The sequence below is a fragment of the Melanerpes formicivorus genome, unplaced genomic scaffold, assembly GCF_026170545.1.
Source record: "Melanerpes formicivorus ecotype bairdi unplaced genomic scaffold, bMelFor1.0.p_v2 SCAF_13, whole genome shotgun sequence".
Taxonomy (NCBI): Eukaryota; Metazoa; Chordata; class Aves; order Piciformes; family Picidae; genus Melanerpes; species Melanerpes formicivorus.
Window position 1 is genome coordinate 4,960,743 of NW_027142365.1, and position 20,695 is coordinate 4,981,437.

The 20,695-nt window shown below is 46.8% G+C and overlaps 1 protein-coding gene across 6 annotated transcripts in view; it reads right to left on the minus strand.

Moving 5' to 3' along the window:
- The window catches only part of LOC137444848 (mitogen-activated protein kinase kinase kinase 3-like), an 83,588-nt gene that overhangs the window by 51,459 nt on the left and 11,434 nt on the right, over positions 1–20,695 (minus strand). For 5 of the 6 annotated variants that reach the window (XM_068145928.1, XM_068145927.1, XM_068145923.1 and 2 more), the window contains exon 2: positions 7,902–7,981. In XM_068145928.1, the coding sequence (XP_068002029.1) occupies positions 7,902–7,905 (4 nt within the window). In that variant the 5' untranslated portion in view covers positions 7,906–7,981. Of the gene's footprint in view, positions 1–7,901; positions 7,982–8,139; positions 8,228–20,695 lie in introns of those variants that run through there. The other variant, XM_068145925.1, reaches the window with a different exon arrangement.

The window sequence follows — 20,695 nt, forward strand, 5'->3', positions numbered from 1 at the left end:
GCACAGCACCAGTGAAGCATCCATAGAGTTCAGATGGCCTCAAGGACTCATGGAAACCACAGACTCATGCAACAGGAGCGGGGTTCTTAGTATCATAGTATCATAGTATCATTCAGGGTTGGAAGGGACCACAAGGATCATCTAGTTCCAACCCCCCTGCCATGGGCTGTTCTTGCTCCTGAACAACCTTCTGGCCCAGCTTCACCCTTACACCGTCCTGTACAAATCCACTTAAGGTATTAGGTTGACAGGATGAAATGTACACTGAAGCCTGCTGCCTTCCCAGTACAAGAGGAAGACTTCCACAATGGAAGACTGGGTCAAAGAAAAGCTGATTACACAGACAGTAAAAACAAATTTAAAGATCAATTGTGTTCAGCACTGTCCCTTTGTCTCCAGTGTCTCTTCCTCCATTTTCAACTCTTTATTTTTCAGCTATTTTCCTCAGAAGGAAACTAATTTCTGTCTCCCACCAACACTCCAATTTTGTGCTTTTTAAATCAGCTTCCTGTGATAAGTCTCACTGGATCACACTGCTAGGCCAACTGAGGACCACTTCCAACCAAATAAAACGGAGGTCTCAAAGATAATTTCCCAAGGGTTTTGCAGTGGGGGGGAAATATCCATAGTCACACAGAGGAGGAGAAGAACACACAGAAGAAGCAAGTCAAGAGCACTCCCAGGAAACAATGATCAGGGGAGCTACAGTGGACACAGGCAGGCTGGGTTTCTATTTTTACTGAAGTGCACCGATACATTTTGGCAGAAGCTTTAAACGAGACCCAAAATAGCTCTTTCTCTCACCAAGTCTGCAGCTCTGGAAGATGGAATGGAATGGAATGGAATGGAATGGAATGGAATGGAATGGAATGGAATGGAATGGAATGGAATAGAATAGACCAGACCAGGTTGGAAGAGACCTTTGAGATCATCATGTCCAACCTATCATCCAACACTATCTAATCAACCATGGCACCAAGCACCCCATCCAGTCTCCTCCTAAACACCCCCAATGATGGTGACTCCACCACCTTCCTGGGCAGCACATTCCAATGGGCAATCTCTCTTGCTGGGAAGAACTTCTTCCTAACATCCAGCCTAAACCTCCCCTGGCACAGCTTGAGACTGTGTCCTCTTGTTCTGGTGCTGGTTGCTTGGGAGAAGAGACCAACCCCCACCTGGCTACAACTCACAGGTCCCAAACAATTCTAGGCATTCACCTAGGGCAAAATCAATTATGAAATGAAATCAAAAAGATGATACATCTCTCTGGCCTTCAGATATGAGTTTCCAACAGTGCTGCATGGCTTTGGTTACAGCCTGTGTGCAGGAGAGAGGAACCTGGAGTTGCAGTCTTAGTACAGCAGCCTCACTGCTGAACTTGAAGGAGAAAAAAACAGGCAAGGGAGAAACAGTGAGCCTGAAGGTCAAGAAGGACCATGCAAGCCAATTCAATAATCAGGAGAGACAGCAAATGAAGGGACAAAGGAAGAATTTAGCTGTGTTCAGATGGTCTAGACAGGACTGTTATTGTTGGCTTCACTGTTCAGTGCTAAGAGGCAGCTTATGGTAGTTCCATGATGCTGCTTCCATCAACACTGAAAAAAAACAGCAAGGCACCAGCTGGATGAAGCACACAGAAAAGTCTGCAGAAGTAAAACAATCTTGTAAAAGATGGCAGGTTCTGATTTCAGCCTCTCACACACATCAGGCAGAAGAGCTATGGCTGGGAAAAAAAATCCTGGGCGTAGAATACTGTCCTCTGAGTCATTACAGGCTGGAGCCCGGAGCTGAGGGGCCACACGCTGTCACTTACACTTCCGCTTGGATCCGAAGTAAAACCACAGCCGTGGCCATTTGTGGTCACTAAAGATCCCACTGTGCTTTTCACAGCCGTGATGTTGATAGCACAGCTCAGCCCTTGTGCCTGTGTAAATTCCAACAGCACCCTCCCTCCACGGCTAGCATCCACCTCTCTGGAAGGTGATGCAACCACTGGGGATATCCCCAGGCAGAGGTAAGGGTTCTGTGAGGGCTGAGAGAGGATGAAGAGAGGATGGGAAGCCTGCCAGAGGCATTGTCACCTTCAGCAAAAAGCCCTTTCTAAAGGCAACACAGTGACAAAAAAAAACATGGAAATGTAACAAAACATAGTGAAAAGAAATATGGAACCACAGGACTGACCTAGTGTGGGGTGTCCCTGCCCATGGCAGGGGGGTTGGAACTAGATGATCCTTGTGGTCCCTTCCAACCCTGACTGATACTCTGATACGGATACTATGATACTATGACTATGACAGTGATGATTTAAACTGTGACCTGCAAAGGGCATCAGCCTCTCATTTTCTTCTTTTTAAATGTATTAATTAATCAAAACATGGTGTGTGACAGTATATCATTTACCAAAGAGAATCTCAGATGAAAGCCAAGGCTCACTACCTCAGCATCACGCAGCACCTGCAAAGGGCGGTCCCTGTCCTGACGGACTGTCAGCTAAGCTGTCAGATGGAAAGAGAGAGCAGCTGGGGTTTATGTCTCACTTGATAGCCAGGAATCTGAGACAGACAAAAGTCTTGCTCAAGACTACACAAGCCTGCAGCCAGAGCTAAATACATTAACAGGGCTTTAATTCAGAAAGGACTTAACTTGTCTAGCCTTCCTGGCTGTATACAAAGGCTGCTGAAATTCATTTAGCAGCCTCTGCACCACAGTCTTGATCTAGACTCATGCAAAGCAGCCTGTTTCAGAAAGCTGTCCAAAATGCATCAGTCTGAAGAGCTCACACAGTTATTCCAATAACCTCTCAGTAACAGATCTCTCCAGTCCAGTTTGAGCATAACTCTCTTCTTATTCTGCTCATTAGATCTTGATATACTTTGTCTTAGAGACCCCTCTATTGACAGAAATAGCCCCCACCTTCTGCAGGTATTCACAGGCTGCAATCTCATCCATTTTTAACCCTTATTTTAACTAAATGTAAACATGGCTTCTTGCATTCATCCTCAGTCCTGCTCTTTCTAGCTGTCTTTTTCTTTATCCTTTGTGAAGAGCAGAGCCAACATCTGAGTAGCATAGAATGTTCAGTAGAATGTTCAATGGCCACACCACTTTTCCATTTCTGTTTGCAGTGTAGCTTGGTGTAACAGCAAACTTGGCCCACATTACAGTGAAAGTTCACATCTACAGGACCTAGGGCAGCCTGGACTGCCCACTGCCTTCTTCAGAATGTCAGTGTCACTCCTGGGTTTCCCTTCCTGCTCCAGGGAACTACACAACGCTAACCTGTGTGAAAGCAGGTGTCAAAGAACTTGCCTGTGAAGACAAACACTGCCTCTTCTCCAAAAGTCAGGGAGGAAAAAAAGTTTGGAGATGGAGAAACACAGGATTTTTGTGTTTCTTCAGTGCCTGCAAACACTATCAACAGACCTGGACTGTCACCAGGACTCAGGGCATGGACAAAATGCCTCAATGGTCTTAAGAGTCTTTTCCAACCTAAAGGATTCTATCATTCTAAATAGCAGAAGGGATCAATTCTTCCCCATGAGAGTGGTGAAGCACTGGAATGGGTTGTCCAGGGAGGTGGTTGAGGCCCCGTCCCTGGAGGTGTTTAAGCCCAGGCTGGATAAGGCTCTGGCCTTATCTGGAACTAGATGATCTTTGTGGTCCCTTCCAACCCTGACTGATACTATAATACTATGATACTAATTAAATATCCTCACAGTGACTCTCCCACTCAATACTAGGAAGGAGACCACTGAGCTAGAAGCTCAAGAGCTTGAATTGGACCATAACAAAAGTCCCTAAATAAGCAAAGAAGAGACCCAGCCACTCTCACAGGCAGGCACAAATACTGTTTGGCAGCTCATCCCACTGTCTGTGGCAAAACAGATTGCTGCTTGCTTGCCTCCATCTAGTGAGAGACGCAGATAAACCTCCATGTAAATTAAACCCACATGTACAAATAATTTTGCCACTGTCTGGAGCACTGTCCAGTATCTGATAAAGAGAAAAATAATCCAATTACCCTCCCCCAGCCGAGATTACCGTGCGCTGCAGCAGACACCAGGGGAGCACGTCCCCTTTGCAAGTCAGCAAAGGCTTGCCAGCAGCTGGATCCTGCTGTCGCTCACCCTCCTGCAACCCCACCCAAGGGATGGCAAGGTCACCCCTGTGTAGGACTCAAGGGCAGGGCACAGCTCAGCAGGTCAAACAGAGCAATTATCCATGAGGAAGTGAGGAAAGACCCTTCTGATATGCAGGATTTCTTGGCAGGAGTTTGCTTGCTGACGTCTTCAGCTTGGGACAGAGTCTCTGCTTTGCGAAAAGAATCAACCCCAAACATCAGAGGCTTTTGTTTTAGGGTACAGTTATGCTGTCTCACAGACCCAGAGTCTCAGGGCTGAAGCTCATTTTAAGAGTTCTTGCCTCCTATTCAACTCCTGCCCCATGCTGTCCCTCAGGTGACTGGCAAAATTGCACAGCCAACAGATCAGCGAATCTGTTTAGATCAAACCCAACCCTTCCCTTTACATCCCCTTGCCAAAGGGGACAGAAATTGGTGCTTAGGAAGGGACTCAGGGGAGAGGGAAGAATCAGTTTTAAGAAACAAGTTCTTTTTTAAATTATTAGTAGTCAAACTGTGTATCACAGACACAACTACCTCTGATCACAGTAACAAGACCTAATCAGTCCCCACAATGCTCATGGACACAAATAAACGACCTCCAAGGTAGTATTAATTGATTGAGCTCTTAAAATGTCTATAAGAGCATTGACAAAAACCCAAAACAGCAGAAAGTGATGATAAACTGACAAACAAATAATGTTATGTCATAGTGTATTTGATAACCAGAGTGTGAGAGAACTTCAACTGCTCTCAGTTTCCCCAGGGAAAATCCAAAGGCAAGGAGGGTACCACTCCTGGGACTGCACCTCCATTCTGGTAAGGCGAGAACAACGTCCTTAGAGCATCAGGATTTCACAAACACCAAGGCACAAAGCTTTTCAAGAGCACTGAAAGGCCAAGTTTTATCACTGAGGTAAGAGCTTCAGTAGCAAAGCACAAATCACACAAGAAATTTCCCTGGATGAACACAAAAGGTACGCTGCACAATACTGTCATACCCTCACCCTAGAGATTTACCAGGGAATTTGGCAATGGAAAAAGGACTCAGGATCCAAAAGGTGTTTGACTTAGCTTAGCATGGAGGGAAAGTAGGATTAAGTCTGTGTCTCACTACAGCTCTCCACTCCCAAAATAGCCATCCTGACAGCATCACACAGAGTAAAATTCCACAGGATCAGAGACATTGGCAGAGCTCTCCCATGCTTTCCAGCAGGCTGCCCTCCTCCACAGCCTCATCCCTGTGTATGCTCACCACCACATGTTCCCCCATACATCCCTGCACATGTCTGGTCTCCAGCATGGAGCACACCACACAGGGCAGAGACTCAAAGGAACTCTGTGGTCCTTAGACTACTTCTATATTTAGTCAACTAAGCAAGACCAGCACCCCAACCCTGTCTGTGACCTTCCATAGCTAATTGCCAGCTTGCAGCCTGCCTTGTTCTTGCCACCCGATGGGCCCCAAGCTGCTTCCCTACCCCCAGGCTGCTCCCTGTGAGGCAGCCATCCCAAGGCTGGGGAGGAATTTGGCTGTACCCACACAAGCAGTGCCAAAGTACAGGCTACAGCATGTTTGGTTGGCTAATGAAGGTGTAGCTGGGCAAGCCACTTCGCCTCCAAGTGCCTCCAAGCTTGGCTGTGAAGTAGGCAGGTGTGTTTGCAAACCCATTTGAGGTGTGCCTCACACATTGATCCCCTGCTACTGAAGCTCATAAAGAGATCTAAAGCATGGCAAAGATTAAATAAGCAAGTCTCTGTTAGCCAAAGAGCAAGCATTTACCCTACAGAGCACCAAAGAGAAACTTAACCCAGCCTTGACCGTTCCAGCTGCCAGAGGCTTCCCAGCCCTGAACTGGCTCCTGCCCTGGGTGGCTCCCAGTTGCAGCCCTGCGGAAGATGGCAGGCAGAGACAGGAATACAGCAGCCAGAGTCAGGGCTTTCCTATAAAAACACAGAGTGCTGCAAGATAAGCCATGCTAAATCTGCCTCAGAGTCATTTAGGTTGGGGAAGAAAAAAACCAAAACAAAACAAAACATCCTTAAGATCATCAAGTTCAACTGTAAACCCAACACTGCTCTCTTGCCCTTGGAGATTAAAGAGCCCAGGAGAAAAGCAAGCAGAGGCTATCCCCTTAAATAACAAAATTAACCACATTTAAGAAAACCTTGTATGCTTGTGGCTCCAGTGAACACTAGAAAAATAAATAGAGGGGCTGCTTGGTTTTAGGGCAGGATGCTCCCCCCCCCCCCTCCCCCCCAGCATCTGCCTGCACAACTCCTCACCACTTCAAAGGTATCAAGGTGCTGGTTTCTCTCTGTCATCCCACAACAAACTTTCACAGCTTTTTTTTGCTAACCCTGCCCTTTGCTCCAGACTTTTCCTTTAATGGATTAACAGAATGAAATTAAACTCGGGGCAATTTTTCCAGCCTGTTTTCCTGCTAAGCTTAAAATTTGCTGCCTCTGAAGAAGGGTTTATGTGCCTAAAAGGCAGTCTGGTTTTTTCCACCTCTATCAGTTTGGTCTAATAAAAGATATTACCTCTCCCTACAACCTCTATCTCTCTCTTGAGCACACTTGAAAGGAGAAAAATGTTTATCCAGCAAGAAATGAAGCTGGCAAGTTATTTCCCCTGACTGCCTCCGAAACCTCTGAATGTTATTTGTGGGCTCATAAAGACCTCTTTCTCCCTCCCAGTCCAGCTACTTCCAGGGCTCAAAGCCACAACCCAGAGCCCATGAACTCCTAATCTGTTGCTGCAGCAATGATTGTAATGTCCCAAATAGAGCGATGCAGGTCCAGTCCTGCATTCCCAGGTGCCCAAAGCACCTGGCATGACCCTGAACAGGAGCCCTGGGTGCAATGGGCACGTTGCAGAGAAAGCAAGGAGATATGGACATCTCTTCCTTTGGACACCTGAGCTAGAAAGCCTGATGTGCCTTCTTACAAGATAAACTGCTGCAATTCAACCTGATTTTATGGGGTTTTATGAGTTTATTATTCTTCCAAGCAGCAGGAATTACAGCACCAAAGCAACAGCAAACAAACACTTCAGCTTCTGAAGCAGTGACTGAGCACCCACAGCATGGCCACACCTATCCTTATAGAAGTCACAAAGTGCTTCCAACACCATTTCCACCTACAAAACATCCCACTGTTCTCACCACCTTCCTTTGCCATACATAGAAAGAATCAAATGCTTCAGTATCAATACAACCATCACACACCTGCAGTAAAGCATCCCAGGACAATCCTAAATGGGAGCCCAAGTCGTTTACTGAAGACCAAAGCGTGAAGCAAAACCAGAACAATTCTGTCCTGAGATCCCATGCTGTATCCAATTGCTCTTCCCATAAAGATTAAGCCCCTCTATCAATCCTGCAGAGATAGGTACAGGTCCTTCAGAAACAGAACAAATAAGTGCTGAGTGACAGGGTCGTGGCCACACCAACACATCTTCAGAAGATCTGGAGCCAAGGACCTCTGCTTAGGCTGACCCCAAATTGGCATATGTAGAGATAGTGTCTTGGATTTGCAACAGCAAACCAACCAACCTGCAGCACCAGGATGGCATTGCTGCAGAGGGCTAGTCCAGGCACCACTGCACCACACAAGACAACTTCACTGTGTCAGTGGTGAAGCCGACAGATGCCAGATGTCCCTGCTTCCCATCCTGTGGTCTCAATACAATGCCATGTAGCTTCATGCTTGGTAGCCCCAACTAAAATTAGCAGGCTACAGAAAATGAATTGCTTCAGGAGAATCCAGTTCTTACCCATCTTTCCATCTGCATCAGGCCTCCATTCCACCGGTCCCAGACACTTGTACCTTATCCTCCACTCTCAAGCATCCACCCTGAAATAACAAACGCGCAGAGAGGTTACAGATTAATTTTGACATGTCAGTGGAGACAGAGACTGAGCAGGACCACTCTTTGCAAAGTATTTCCTGCAGGAAAGAGGAGAATGATTCAGTTGGGAATTGAGACCAGGACTCTGTCCTCCCCTACACACCCCCTCCTCTACACACTCCAAGATTGGTATCTTGCAGATTTAGATCTTGGAGTAAACAATTCACACATATGCCATAGGTCTTCTTTTGTTAAGAGCTTTAATGCATTATCCTTCTTATATAATTTTACATTATTTAATGCAGTACCACCTTGAATGCATTACATTTTGCAGCATCCTCATGGGCTAAGACTCATTTGGGTAACAGACCAACAGCAGGACATGGAAAGTCGGTCCCAGAAACAGCCTGTATCAAAGCAGTAATCTAAATTTAGGCCTTCCAAATTCCAGCCATGGTTCCTCAAGGCTGGACCAGCTTTCCTCTGACCACATGAGAAAAAAACCCTGAGTCTGGGTAGCTCTCAGCAGTAATGCATGCTCCACAAATCACTCATGGCAGCCATGTCCCTAACTGCCCTGCCAGAGTCCCCGCCTGCTGCCAAGTGTCACTCATGGCTATCTGCTAATCTGCCCAAAACTGATGCAGAAGTGGGTTCAGTTACGTGGCACCTGGCTCAAAAAAGACTTAAGAGTGTAAATCCAAGTCTGTTGGAGTCAGTCTTGCTCAGCAGTGGAAAAACCCCGTTTGAGATTCAAAGGCATAACCCACCTAAGGATGGGCACCTTTTAAAGAGCAGTATGACAGAAGTGATCAGCAAAGACCACTTCAGCTGACAAATAACCACTAATTTCTTCATTGTAAAGCTGGTGTGATAACACAAGCCGCTGGAGAGACATCTCAAGTGCTTCATCAGACTTGCAAGCAGAAAGACATTCCTGTTGTGCAGGCACTGCAGGCCTCAAAGCCAATGAGAGCTGTGCACACCGTGACACAGGCTTGAGCTCTGGAGCCTTAGCGCACCACGCGCTGGGCAGAGGCAGCAGCAGAAGGACCTTTGAAAATCCCCCAGCTCAATCAAACCAATTTAAATGCAACAACAAATTTGAAGTGAACCAGGAGCGGTCACAAGCACGGATTAAAATGATTCTCTGCAGCTCTGGCGCCTTGGTGCTGGCAAGCAGGGGAATATTTACCCAACTATTTTGAGAGAGACGAGCAGGAAGGGAAAGCGATAAGAAAGCAGCAGAGGTGGAGACGTCCATGTGCCCCAAAGTGCCTTGTTCCTTTTGCTGCTGCAGCTTCCTTGCAGCACAGAACAATCCAGCCTAAGAGCCCACGGCCACCAGGAACTCTGCTTTCTCTGTTTTCAAGACAGAGAAGCCAAGGAAGTAACTAATAAGCTTGGGAAGGCTGAAAATCCTGCCTGGAGAAGGAACTGATCAGTCCATGCTACACTGAGTCAAGAGAAAGCAGAAACCCACCAAGAAAGCCATGTAAAAGTCCACCAGATTGTAACAGGAGCAGGAAACAGCCCAATTCTTCAATACTTTTGCCTCCAAAATTGAGGCAACACTTCCAGCCATTAAGCTGTGTGCAGAGTTTGCACCGATGCCACAGGCAGATAGTCTGGATTAACCCAAAATTCCTGGGATAACCCAGGCTGACCCTCCTATCAGTGTAACAGACTTTTCTAATGGCTTTCTGGAGACCTTCCAGACCTTTGCAACCCATATCTAGTTATAAAAGCACAGGAACTGTGCAAACGAACCCTGGAAAAACCAGGCGACCTTTCCATCAGCAGGGCCCTGCCCTGCGGGCTTCTCCACCACCTCAGCCACAGCAAGCCCCCGAGACCCTACTCTAGATCTCATGAGCAAATCTGCACACACACATACACACCCCCACAACAGTGCAGGAAATCAGCCACTCCAGAGAAGAAAGGTTTTTTTTTCTGTTTTAGCAGAGAGCTTCCATTCTGAGGACAGGCAGCTTTCAAATGGGACTGCAAACACTGGCCATTTCCGTGGCTTCCCAAAAATACATACCAGCAGCTTCCTGTTAGAGAAGGACAAATTCCTGTTTCTGGTACAAATTTTGTCCTTTTATTATCTCCCTTTAAAAAAAAAAAAAAAAGGGGGGGGGGGGGGCAAAAATGGAAAAAAAAAAAGAGGTAAAAAAACCCAACAGCAGCAGCAGCAGCAAAATGCGCACACACACACACACACACACACACACACACACACACAAAATGTGTGTGGGGGGAACACTTTTTCTGCTCCAATGCACTTCAAAGTGCACTCTCCCACTAAGCTCCCTCAGAGCCTTCAAGTATTGGCAGCTTACAGCACAAACCAGTGAGCATCTGAAACAGGGCTTCCCACTTTGCACTCCACTGCCCCCACAAGTAGCAGAACCAGCTTCTGCTGTAAATCCGCTCCAAATCTCCACTGTCAATCTACATAGTCCTGCCCTGGCAACCTCACCACACACAAACACCTCCCAGCAAGCAATGAAAGTAAGACCTCAGCAAAGCATTGGCTCCCAGGGATGCTGAGGCAATGCAGTGCTCATATTCCAGGTTTGTGTGGTGCATTCAAGAGATTTCATCTGCACTTGTCTGCTCAGGAAGCTGCTGGAGGTTACTGAACCTGCAGGAAAAGCCCAGTAGAGATGTTCTCAGCTAGAATAAATTTAGGTTTGATTTGACTGAGCTGAACTCAGTTCTGCAGCTCAAGTGGTTCAATTTTAGTATGGCTATATGAGTGCTGAGTATGAATATCCACACAAGAGCTACATCATAGAATGGAAGAATAGTAGGGGTTGAAAGGGACTTCTGGAGGTCACCCAGTCCAACTCCCTGCTAACCCAGGTATACCTAGATAATGTAAGGTTATTAATCCAGTTTAGAACTTAACCCCAGTTCTTCCCTCTTCTCCTCTTAAGGAAGGAATTAAGCAAAACAGAGTTTAAGGGAGATGGCAGCGACATATTGTCCACATAGACACAACTCCAGCCTCTATGCAGCTAAGCTGTAACAAGCAAAGAACCCCTTCTTGGGAGGAGAGCAGTCTTCCCCCTGGATATGAGGGAAGATAAGCAACTGGAAGAGACTTACTGGGAGGAAGAATGCAGGATGGGGGCCAGGAAAGTGGGAAGAGTGCAACACTGACAGCTGGAGTCACCAGCAGCCTATTATTGATTTGAAGTGGGATTTACAGCATCACATACCCCCCAGATGGGCTGTTCTTACACCACACAGACTCAGCATCCAACATAAAACACAGCCCCAAGCTGAAATATCTGGCCACCGCTGCAGCACAAGCAAGTGGCATCTCCCTCTGCAGCTCATCATCCCCAGGCTTCCAGGGAAAGCAGCACCTACTTACTCCTGCCTGAGCACCACTTAACACTTCGGTTTGAAGGTGCAGGGACACATCACCGTAAATAAAAAACAAGCCGCAGTTGCCCCTGAAATGTAGCTCAGCTGGAAAGCTACTCAAACAAGCATTGCTAAAATTGGGACTTTCCTTGTTTTTTCAAGCAGCAGGGAACAACATGTTGGGCTGAGAGAGTTTAACAAGCAAGAGTCAAGCGGAAAAAATCTCTTCTTTTTAAGAGTTGACCACATTAACTTTCAGCAAGTTTCCGGGAGTCCTGCCAGGGCGCTGGAGGTTTGTATACTACGGAACTGTTAAAAATATTATTGTCCATGTTATTCTCAAAAAGCTTCAGAGGCCAGGGCTGGGGTAGTGTTAAAAACAACAGCAAAGCAAATGAGATTGTTTGAAGGGTGAGGGGGCAAAACGTAGGCACGCCGGTCGCTCCAAACGGCCTGCGGGCTTGGCAAAGATGGAGGCGAACGCAAAGAGAGAGCGGCTGACATGTGAGGGGTTTCCTCAGACCATCTCGTCCTCACCCTTATAGATTTGTCTAGACACTATAAAACACTGGACTTGGTGCACAGAGAGCCACTCTGGAAACAGGGCCTGCATTTCAGGGCTACATAAAAGAACAGCTATGGTTTGGTGACGCTTCAGACATGTAAGACCCTGCGTGAGGGGTCTGGAGCACAAGCCCTGTGAGGAGCAGCTGAAGGAGCTGGAGAAGAGGAGGCTCAGGGAATCATAGAATCAGTAAGGTTGGGAAAGACCTCAGAGACCATCCAGTCCAACCTACCACCCAACACCTCATGACTGGCTAAACCATGGCTCCAAGTGCCACGTCCAATCCCTTTTTGAACACCTCCAGAAGGAGAGAAACTCACCAGGAAGACCTTACTGCTGTCTACAACTACCTGAAGGGAGGTTTTAGCCAGGTGAGAGTTGGTCTCTTCTCTCAGGCAACCACTGACCGAACAAGAGGACACAGTCTCAGGCTGTGCAGGGGAAAGTTTAGGTTTGATCTGAGAAAGAAGTCCTTCACAGAAAGAGAGATTGCCCATTGGAATGGGCTGCCCAGGGAGGTGGTGGAATTGATGTCCCTGAAGGTGTTTAAGAAAAGCCTGGATGAGGCACTTAGTGCCATGGTCTAGTTGATTAGTTAGGGCTGAGTGATCTGTTGGACTTGATGATCTTGGAGGTCTCTTCCAACCTGTTAGATTCTGTGACTTTCCAGGCATTTTCCACTCAGGTTATCCAAAGGATAGGATAGTCAAAAACCAGCCATTTAAGACCAGGTATCTATACAGATGTGGCACTTCAGGACATGGTTTAATGTTGGAAGGAGTCTTAAAGGTCTTCTCCACCTGAATGATTCAATGATTCTATGTTTATGAGGATGCAACTGGGATGGACTTTTTTGCAGATGTGTGTAACCAGGCCAGGTTTGCAGCTCTATGTCCCAAGTGCACTCAAGGGACAAACTTCATGAGTCAAGATGACAAGAGGAAAAAAACCCACCACCTTTCCTGTGCATGCACAGATCAGGCTGCTAAACACATGCTTCTGCACAGCTCATGTAAGGAGAAAGCCTCAGGGAACTATATAACATGAAGCCCTGAGGCTCTGAAATAGGTTGCCTTGAGAGGTTGTGGATGCCTCATCTGTGGGGGTGTCCAAGGTAGTGAGCAGCCAAGTCTAGTTCATGGGGCATCTCTGCCTATGATGTTGAGGTTGGAGTAGATGATCTCCAAGGTCCCTTCCAACCTGAACCATTCCATGATATGCCCAATAAGCAATTCTATATGAATCCTCATTAGCTGAGATTTCTTCTCTTCATTTTTGAGCACCCCAAAACTGCTCAAGAATCTTTTCCACAACATGTGTTGCTGGGAAAAGAGATCTGTGCTTAAGAGCCACTGTGCACGATGGAGGATACCTGTAGCCAATGACCCAGCCAGCACAGCTGTATTCAACAACTGCTTCTGAAGAAAAACCTCCTGAGCCATCCTGTAGATTCCAGCACAGTATGTTCACAGAATGAGAGCTTGAAAACCTCCGTAACTCCTAATGTTAACTTCCATGACAGCCCTTTAAAATAGCCATGGAGATCTTAAAGCCACTCCCAACTCAACACTTCACCTTCTTAGATGGTGTTTGGTGACAGGTTGGACTCCATCTCAAAGGTCTTTTCCAACCTGGTCTGGTCTATTCTATTCTATTCTATTCTATTCTATTCTATTCTATTCTATTCCATTCCATTCCATTCCATCCCATTCCATCCCATTCTATTCCATTCCATTCCATTCTATCCCATTCCATCCTATTCTATTCCATTCCATTCCATTCCATTCCATTCCACTCTATCCCATTCCATCCTATTCTATTCCATTCCATTCCATTCCATTCCATTCCATTCCATTCCATTCCATTCCATTCCATTCCATTCCATTCTATCCCATTCCATTCTATCCCATTTCATTCCATTCCATTCCAGCAAATGACTGACAATTAAATGTTGCAGCAGCATGCCTCAGTAAATTGTTTTGTTCTGTTAGTTTCTTTTCTTGCTTTAGAATAATAATGTTTTTAGCAAATTCAACTAACTAACCAGTGATTCACAATGGCATATAAAAGAGCTTTGCTTTTGCATGCAGATCTCAAACTTCTGGAAACCCATAAAACAAGGGAGCTAATCAAAGGGTTTAAGGAGGACTCTTCTAACAGCAAAAAAAATCAGACCCTATCTGGTCAGAGTTCATGTAGCCAGGAGGGGGTTGGTCTCTTCTCCTGGGCAACCAGCACCTGAACAAGAGGACACAGTCTCAAGCTGCACCAGGGGAAGTTTAGGCTGGAGGTGAGGAGAAAGCTCTTCACAGAGTTGTTAGCCATTAGAATGTGCTGCTCAGGGAGGTGGTGGAGTCACTGTCCCTGGAGGTGTTCAAAATGGGATTGGTGCCATGGTTTAGCAGTCATGAGGTGTTGGGTGACAGGTTGGACTTGGTGAACTTTGAGGTCTTTTCCAACCTTACTGATTCTATGATTCTATTTCCTTATTTTACATATAGAACAGACAAGTCAAGTAAAGCAGATTTCCAGGGAAGGGATGTGGTCCCCAAATGTTTGGCTTTCCACTTGCATCAAGACCTGCACAGCACAGAACCGCAGCTGAACTGAACTCACGCTTGTTACAGAGGAACTGCCTCCTCCAGGCACTGGTGGAGCCAAAACAACTTGCAGGCATGCTGATTCTGCCCCAAATCCCACCTAAGTCCCACCATGCTCTGTGCCTAAAAGTCAATTTTAGCATCAGGCACTGATGTGGCAAAGTCTAAAGGATCTTCCTCTCCGGCAATCGAGTACATTCATCCCCTTGGAAGCCAGCTGAACCAGGATTAAATTTAGCCCTGCCTACCGAGGATGAAGGTTAGCAGCTAGAGGAAAGCACTGCTCTGCATCATTTCCTCTTTTGCAGAGTAAAATCCTGTCCTCAGATAGTCATCTGTGCACTTCTAAAGCAGAGAAAAACCTTTGTGCAAGTTACAACTGCAGAAACCCTTTTATTTGAATGAACATCCCCTGCACGAACACAGTAAAGGGGAAGGTCTACCTCTACGTGCAGGAAAAAAGCCAACACCAAAGAGTGTTGTGCTTTTTATCTCCTGCAGGTTTTTATGACTTTATTGTTGTGCTGCTTCTCAACTGACTGAAGAGTTTCTGGGAGATACATTAAAAAGAATTGCATCTGGAAAAGTGATGTTTCGGGCCTCTTTCTTCTGTGTCCCAGGAGAAAAACTGGGAGGAGGAGGAGAAACCACAAAGGAGGAATAGATACTAAACCTCCAGATGAAATACAGCCTCAGAAAAGCATTTGTCTCCGTGCAAAATCTTTCCTAGGAAAAGCAACCAGGAGAAAAGTATCTGTGCAGCAGCAATCTGCATCAGAAGCATCTGAAATGAAAGCATCAGCAATGAAGAGTGTCCATGAACAAAGCTTTACACCGAAGAGCTGCAAAGGCACTGCTGTGCAATGGAGAGCTTGGCCCAAGAGCTGGCATCTGCAGCAGGGACTGGGATACCCAGTTCTCCACATGGATAACGGCAGGCAAGAACCTTTCTCTGTAGCTTTTTGACCTCTGAGAGCATCAAACATATCACAAACTTTATGACTTTATGGTCCAACATCCTCTAATATGGAGATTAACAGTAAGTGACCAAGCTTCAGACCTTGAAGGAGGGAGGTCCATTCCACTTCTAGGTGTGCAGGAAGACCTCATGGCAGGATCGGGGCTTTGAAGCTACTGTGCCATCTTCCATGCTCCTCCTACCTTCTAGCTGACCCACTTTCTCTTACTTGCAGCATCCTGCTGATGGCACACTGGATAACTCCTGTATCTCCTGCGATTTTTCTACCAGCCCTGGTATGGCACCATCCACCCTTAAGTGGCTGTGATCGATCATCCCTCTCACAGCCATCCCACCGCACAGCTTCTTTAACAAGCCACAGCATCACCCCTGCAGCCTGTCTAGATTTGATTGATCATAGCACAACCTTCTGATCGACTGTGAAGCTGAGGGCTGAAGACTAATTGATCGCTTTCTGCTCTCTCAGCAGCTACCTCATGGGCAAGAAGCGTGAGCTCTACTGCACGTGGGGACCCGAGGACTGGCCCTCAAGAGTCACTGCAGAATTAGCAAGGTCCTTTTCCAGCTCATGCCACCTCTACCATGCAATTCTGGATTGACAGCAGACCAAGGGGAAGAAGCAGAGCTCACCAAGCACTTAGTGGCAGGCAAAGAGTAAAAGACATGGTATGCTTTGGGGCTGAAGGACTACGCTCTACACAGCCCCAGGGCACTGCTCTCTTCATAAGCTGCTGGTTTGTGTGGTGATGGGGTTATGAAACAGAAACATGTGGGTCTGCCCTCACAGAGGTTTTGTTCTCCTTGTCCTCCTGACTTGTAGTATCACATGAACTCGAGTACACTTGCCTCCATATGTGAAGGAACACGATAAAAAATGAGCCATCAACAGTGCAGGAACCAGACTGGGCAGCACACAGCCATATGCTCTCACAACATCACAGCTCTGTGCAGCAGGTGCATTGCCCAAAGCTCAAAGACCTCAGGGCCTGCCAGGTCTGCCATGCTTCTCTTGCCAGCCCTTCACCATCCTATTTTCACATAGCTGTGGCTCAACAGAGCCCATGCATAAGCTGTTGGTTGCTCCAGTGCCCACAAGGCAGCATCTTCTGGAGAAGCAGGAGCAAGCTCTAGCTGCCCAAACGGTGCTGCCCATAGCTGTCATGTAACGGTGACCTGCTACCTGCTCCCCCCAGAGCAAGGCAGCAGGTCATGGCTGCTGCAGACTCTCCTTCATTCCCCAAGCCCAGTGGATGGAAGAAAAGATGAGGAAACTGAGGAAAAGGCAAGATCCTGACTCTAAATTCAGCTTAGGGCATCACAAAATGTGAGGCTGAGAGCGTGACAGCTCATCAAGGCCAAGAGCAGACTGCAAGGGAGGCAGTGATGAGTAATTTCCTCTCAAGGCATCCAGCCTGGTGCGGTGCAATGGAAAGTCACAGACAGCAGAAGACTGTGGGCTTTTTTGGCCATCTCAGAGGAAGTCTGACCTGAAGATCTGCAGAAGACAGAAGCCCATCACCCTTGAGAGACAGTGGACCAACCCTGAACTGTCAAGGCAGTCACACAATACCTCTGAACAGGAACACCAGTTGCTCAGCTACTCCAAAAGCAGGTCACCTACTAGGCACAGCAGGGAAACAGGCAACTACTTTTCAGAAGAAAGCTCTGGAGCAATAGAGTTCAGCTCAATATTGATTCCCACGGCCCTGCGACAGAGAGAATTAATTTCCAGGATGGAAAGGAACATATGCCTGCATATCAAAGCAAAATACAGAAGCCTTTCCAGTTCTTCAGCTGCATTTCAATGGAAACCAGAAGGCTGTCATGATGGAAAGATTTCAGTTTTCTAATGAATCCTCCCTGCTGAGCATTTAAGGCTGCTAATTGATGAAAGCCAGTGTCCAGACACGGTTTACAATTGCTTTTCACATCTTTAGGCCAAGTTTTCTCTAAGTCAAATAATAATATGGCAGATTTGCACCCTGTGTGCAGAGCACCCTGCTCCAACACCCTTCTCCCTGGAAGATGTCTGGTTGAGGCAAAGCTCATCTCAGGGCTCATTTACAAGTGTTGGAAGTGCTCCTGGAAAACGTCATCTGCGATATTGTCACTTCCACAGAACGTGCCAAGGGAAAGACCATCGGTGCCAGGGCCACAGTCTGTACCATCACACTCCCAGCACCTACCCTCCACAGATCTAGGGGCTATCTGCTCCTGATTCAACAGAGCAAGCCATCAGATGTCCCACAGTACCTCCAGAAAACTAGAGGAAACAGATCAGGCCCCACAGCACAGCCCCAGGAGCCCAACATAATGTCACCAGCAGAGAAACATCTTACCGGTGGCAGGGCAGGCTTGGTTGCTCGCCTGCCTCGCAGAACAGTCCTTGGTCTCTAATCCTGAATACTGATCTCTCACTGGTGTTAACCAGGAGACACCTTTGGAGCTGGTGGAGTGATCCTGCATGCAACAGCCAACACAGTCTTGACATGAGAAGGCAGTTCAGCACGTGCCTGGGTATGAAGGTTCTGCTCCCATACCCTGCCTGTGTTGAGCACGCTCTTCAGCTCTTCCCCAAAACAGTTAAGGGCAGAACCTGTCCCTTTATCCTCAACACTCAGCAGCTCCAGTCAGGGAGAGGCTAAGTGCTCCGAGCTGCAAATGAAATTAGGAAGCACAAAATGAAAAAACCAAACAAACCAAATAACAACAAAACACACATGGAGCTGCGCTGTGGTTACTGAGGAGCAACCAACGAAGCAGTGCTGATGGTCCCCAAGCTGAGGCCTGAAGCTCCAGCACTGATCTGTGTGTCAGAGCAATAACATTTCCACCTGTGCCTTTCTGATGTTTCCTCTGGGAGTCTTCATGCACTGCTGTCATAGATTATGGCCAACAGAGCCCAGGCCAGCGGTGCAGATGTCAAGCTGGCTGACCTCTCCTTACCAAAAGGCTTCCACTCCCCACCCCACCCCCATTATTTTTCAAACCACCTACTCCATTGCAAAGAAAAGGTAAAATTAGCTTTTTCCTAGAAGGATGCCTGCACAAAGCTGAGTCCCAGCAGCTCCCTGTGCACGCTCCAAGCATGCAAAGAATGTCAGATCTAGAGCTTTTGGCCCCTTTACTACACAATCCTCTTGCTGCAAACAACTTGTGCACGTGCAAATTGAGTCACATGCACGCAGCGTTCCTCACCTGCACTGGCTGGCTGCTACTCTTCCATAGGACCCCGAGTAAATGACTCCTGTCTAACCAACAGCCCCTTAATAAACATACACCAGGGAGAACAGTTGCATGCCAGCAGGGAGGTGGATGAGATGATCTAATAGGACCTTTTCCATCTCTTAGCTTTTACGCTTAGTCACAGTACAAATATCTCCCACGTTGAAAAGAAACATGCTGGCTTTGCTTGCCTGCTTATGTTGGGAGAGTGTTGCCCTCTGAAGACATTTCATTTGCCAGCTGTTAATCCACTCATGCTAACAGGACTTACTCGAGAAGAGTTAGGCAAAGGAAGACTTGCATTTGCCTGGCTTTTGGCTTCAGTGAGCTCTGAGGCATCCAAGCTAGTCCTACATTTCCCTCCCCAGCAGACACAAGCAGCACAGGAGCCTCATTTCTGTGTTATGAGGGTATTTGTGTTTCTCTGATCACTCAAGCCTGATCCATTCTGTCATGGAGAGGCACTACATTTACTTTTTCAGAAAGAGCTTGGCAAGAGGACAGACAGAAAGCATCCTCTCGATCAATCAGCCAGGTCAAGCCTCCCACGACAGACTGTCAGATAACAGCTCAAAAAAAACCCCACACATCACCCAGAAAAGGAAACCCAAGTAACCAAAGGGGCAGAGGAGAAGAGAATCCAATGTAGTTTAGACAGCACAGAAAAGGATAGTATCATCTGGGTTGGAAGGGACCATTAAATGTCATCTAGCCCAACTCCCTGCAGTGAGCAGGGACACCTTCAGCTAGATTGGGTTGCTCAGAGCCCAGTCAAATCTGACCTGGAATGTTTCCAAGGATGGGGCACCTACCACCTCTCTGAACAACCTGTGCCAGTGTTTCTCCACAATAAACTTCTTTATATCTGGTTTGAATCTCCCCACTTTTAATTTAAAGCCATCATCCCTTGTCTTGTTGCTCCAGACTCGACTAAAAAGTCTGCTCCCCTCTTTCTCATAAGGCCCCTTAAGCAGTGAAAGCTTATGTTACAACTTGCATTGACAACAGTTCATGCCACCAGCAGCAGCAAAGGCCTTTCTTAGTTTTAAAACACAAGTGAAGCATCATTATGCAGAGAAAGGTCCAGAGGCTGCATTGCTGCAGCACCTGCAAAGTGTGTGCAAGCAAAGCACGCACCAAGATGAAAGGTTTCTACAAGAGATTATCCTCACGTGTAATCTGCCGAGCAACTGAGAGCCTCAGGATCTGCAAACCTCACCATGTGGGGGGAAAAAAAAATCATATAAATGATATAAAACCCAACACACCATATAAAAAAGACCCTAAAAAATACAAAGCCTCACCATCTAGATCTCCTAGAGAAAGAGAGACACCAAGGAATGGGGAAGCAATGCTGGGAAGGCAGTCAGGACTAGAAAGCTCTGCTTCATGTTCTAGCTCAGCTGCTGAACCATGGGATGACCCTGAGCAGCTCTCCTAGAATTCAGTGACTTTCATAAGCAGACAGTTTGTGGAGTCACATGATTACATCAGAATCCAGACTTCCCTTTTTTTGTTAAAAAGAAGTGTTGCTGGATGTCAAAAGCTGAAGAAAGATGTGTCAGTCATGAAGTTTCAAGTGCTCAAGAAATAGGGGGGCAGTGGGAATAAATATATAAATCACTACATTAAACTCAAATATGCATTTTTGGAGGAAATGGTTTCACCCAGGATTCTTTTCCCCCAATGCTATACACCGGAAACCTTAGACTGGGTGGGGAATGACTTAATTTGGAGGGGTATCCAACATCCCCATGAGAAAATGCAGCTTTCACAGCAACAGCTGCCTAGAAAGTAGGCAGCCCCTTTGGGTACCCTGATGCTGGCCCCCCTACTCACAAGAGCAGTAGGTACTGAGGGGGATGATAGAATAGAATAGAATAGAATAGAATAGAATAGAATAGAATAGAATAGAATAGAATAGAATAGAATAGAATAGAACAGAACAGAACAGAACAGAACAGGTTGG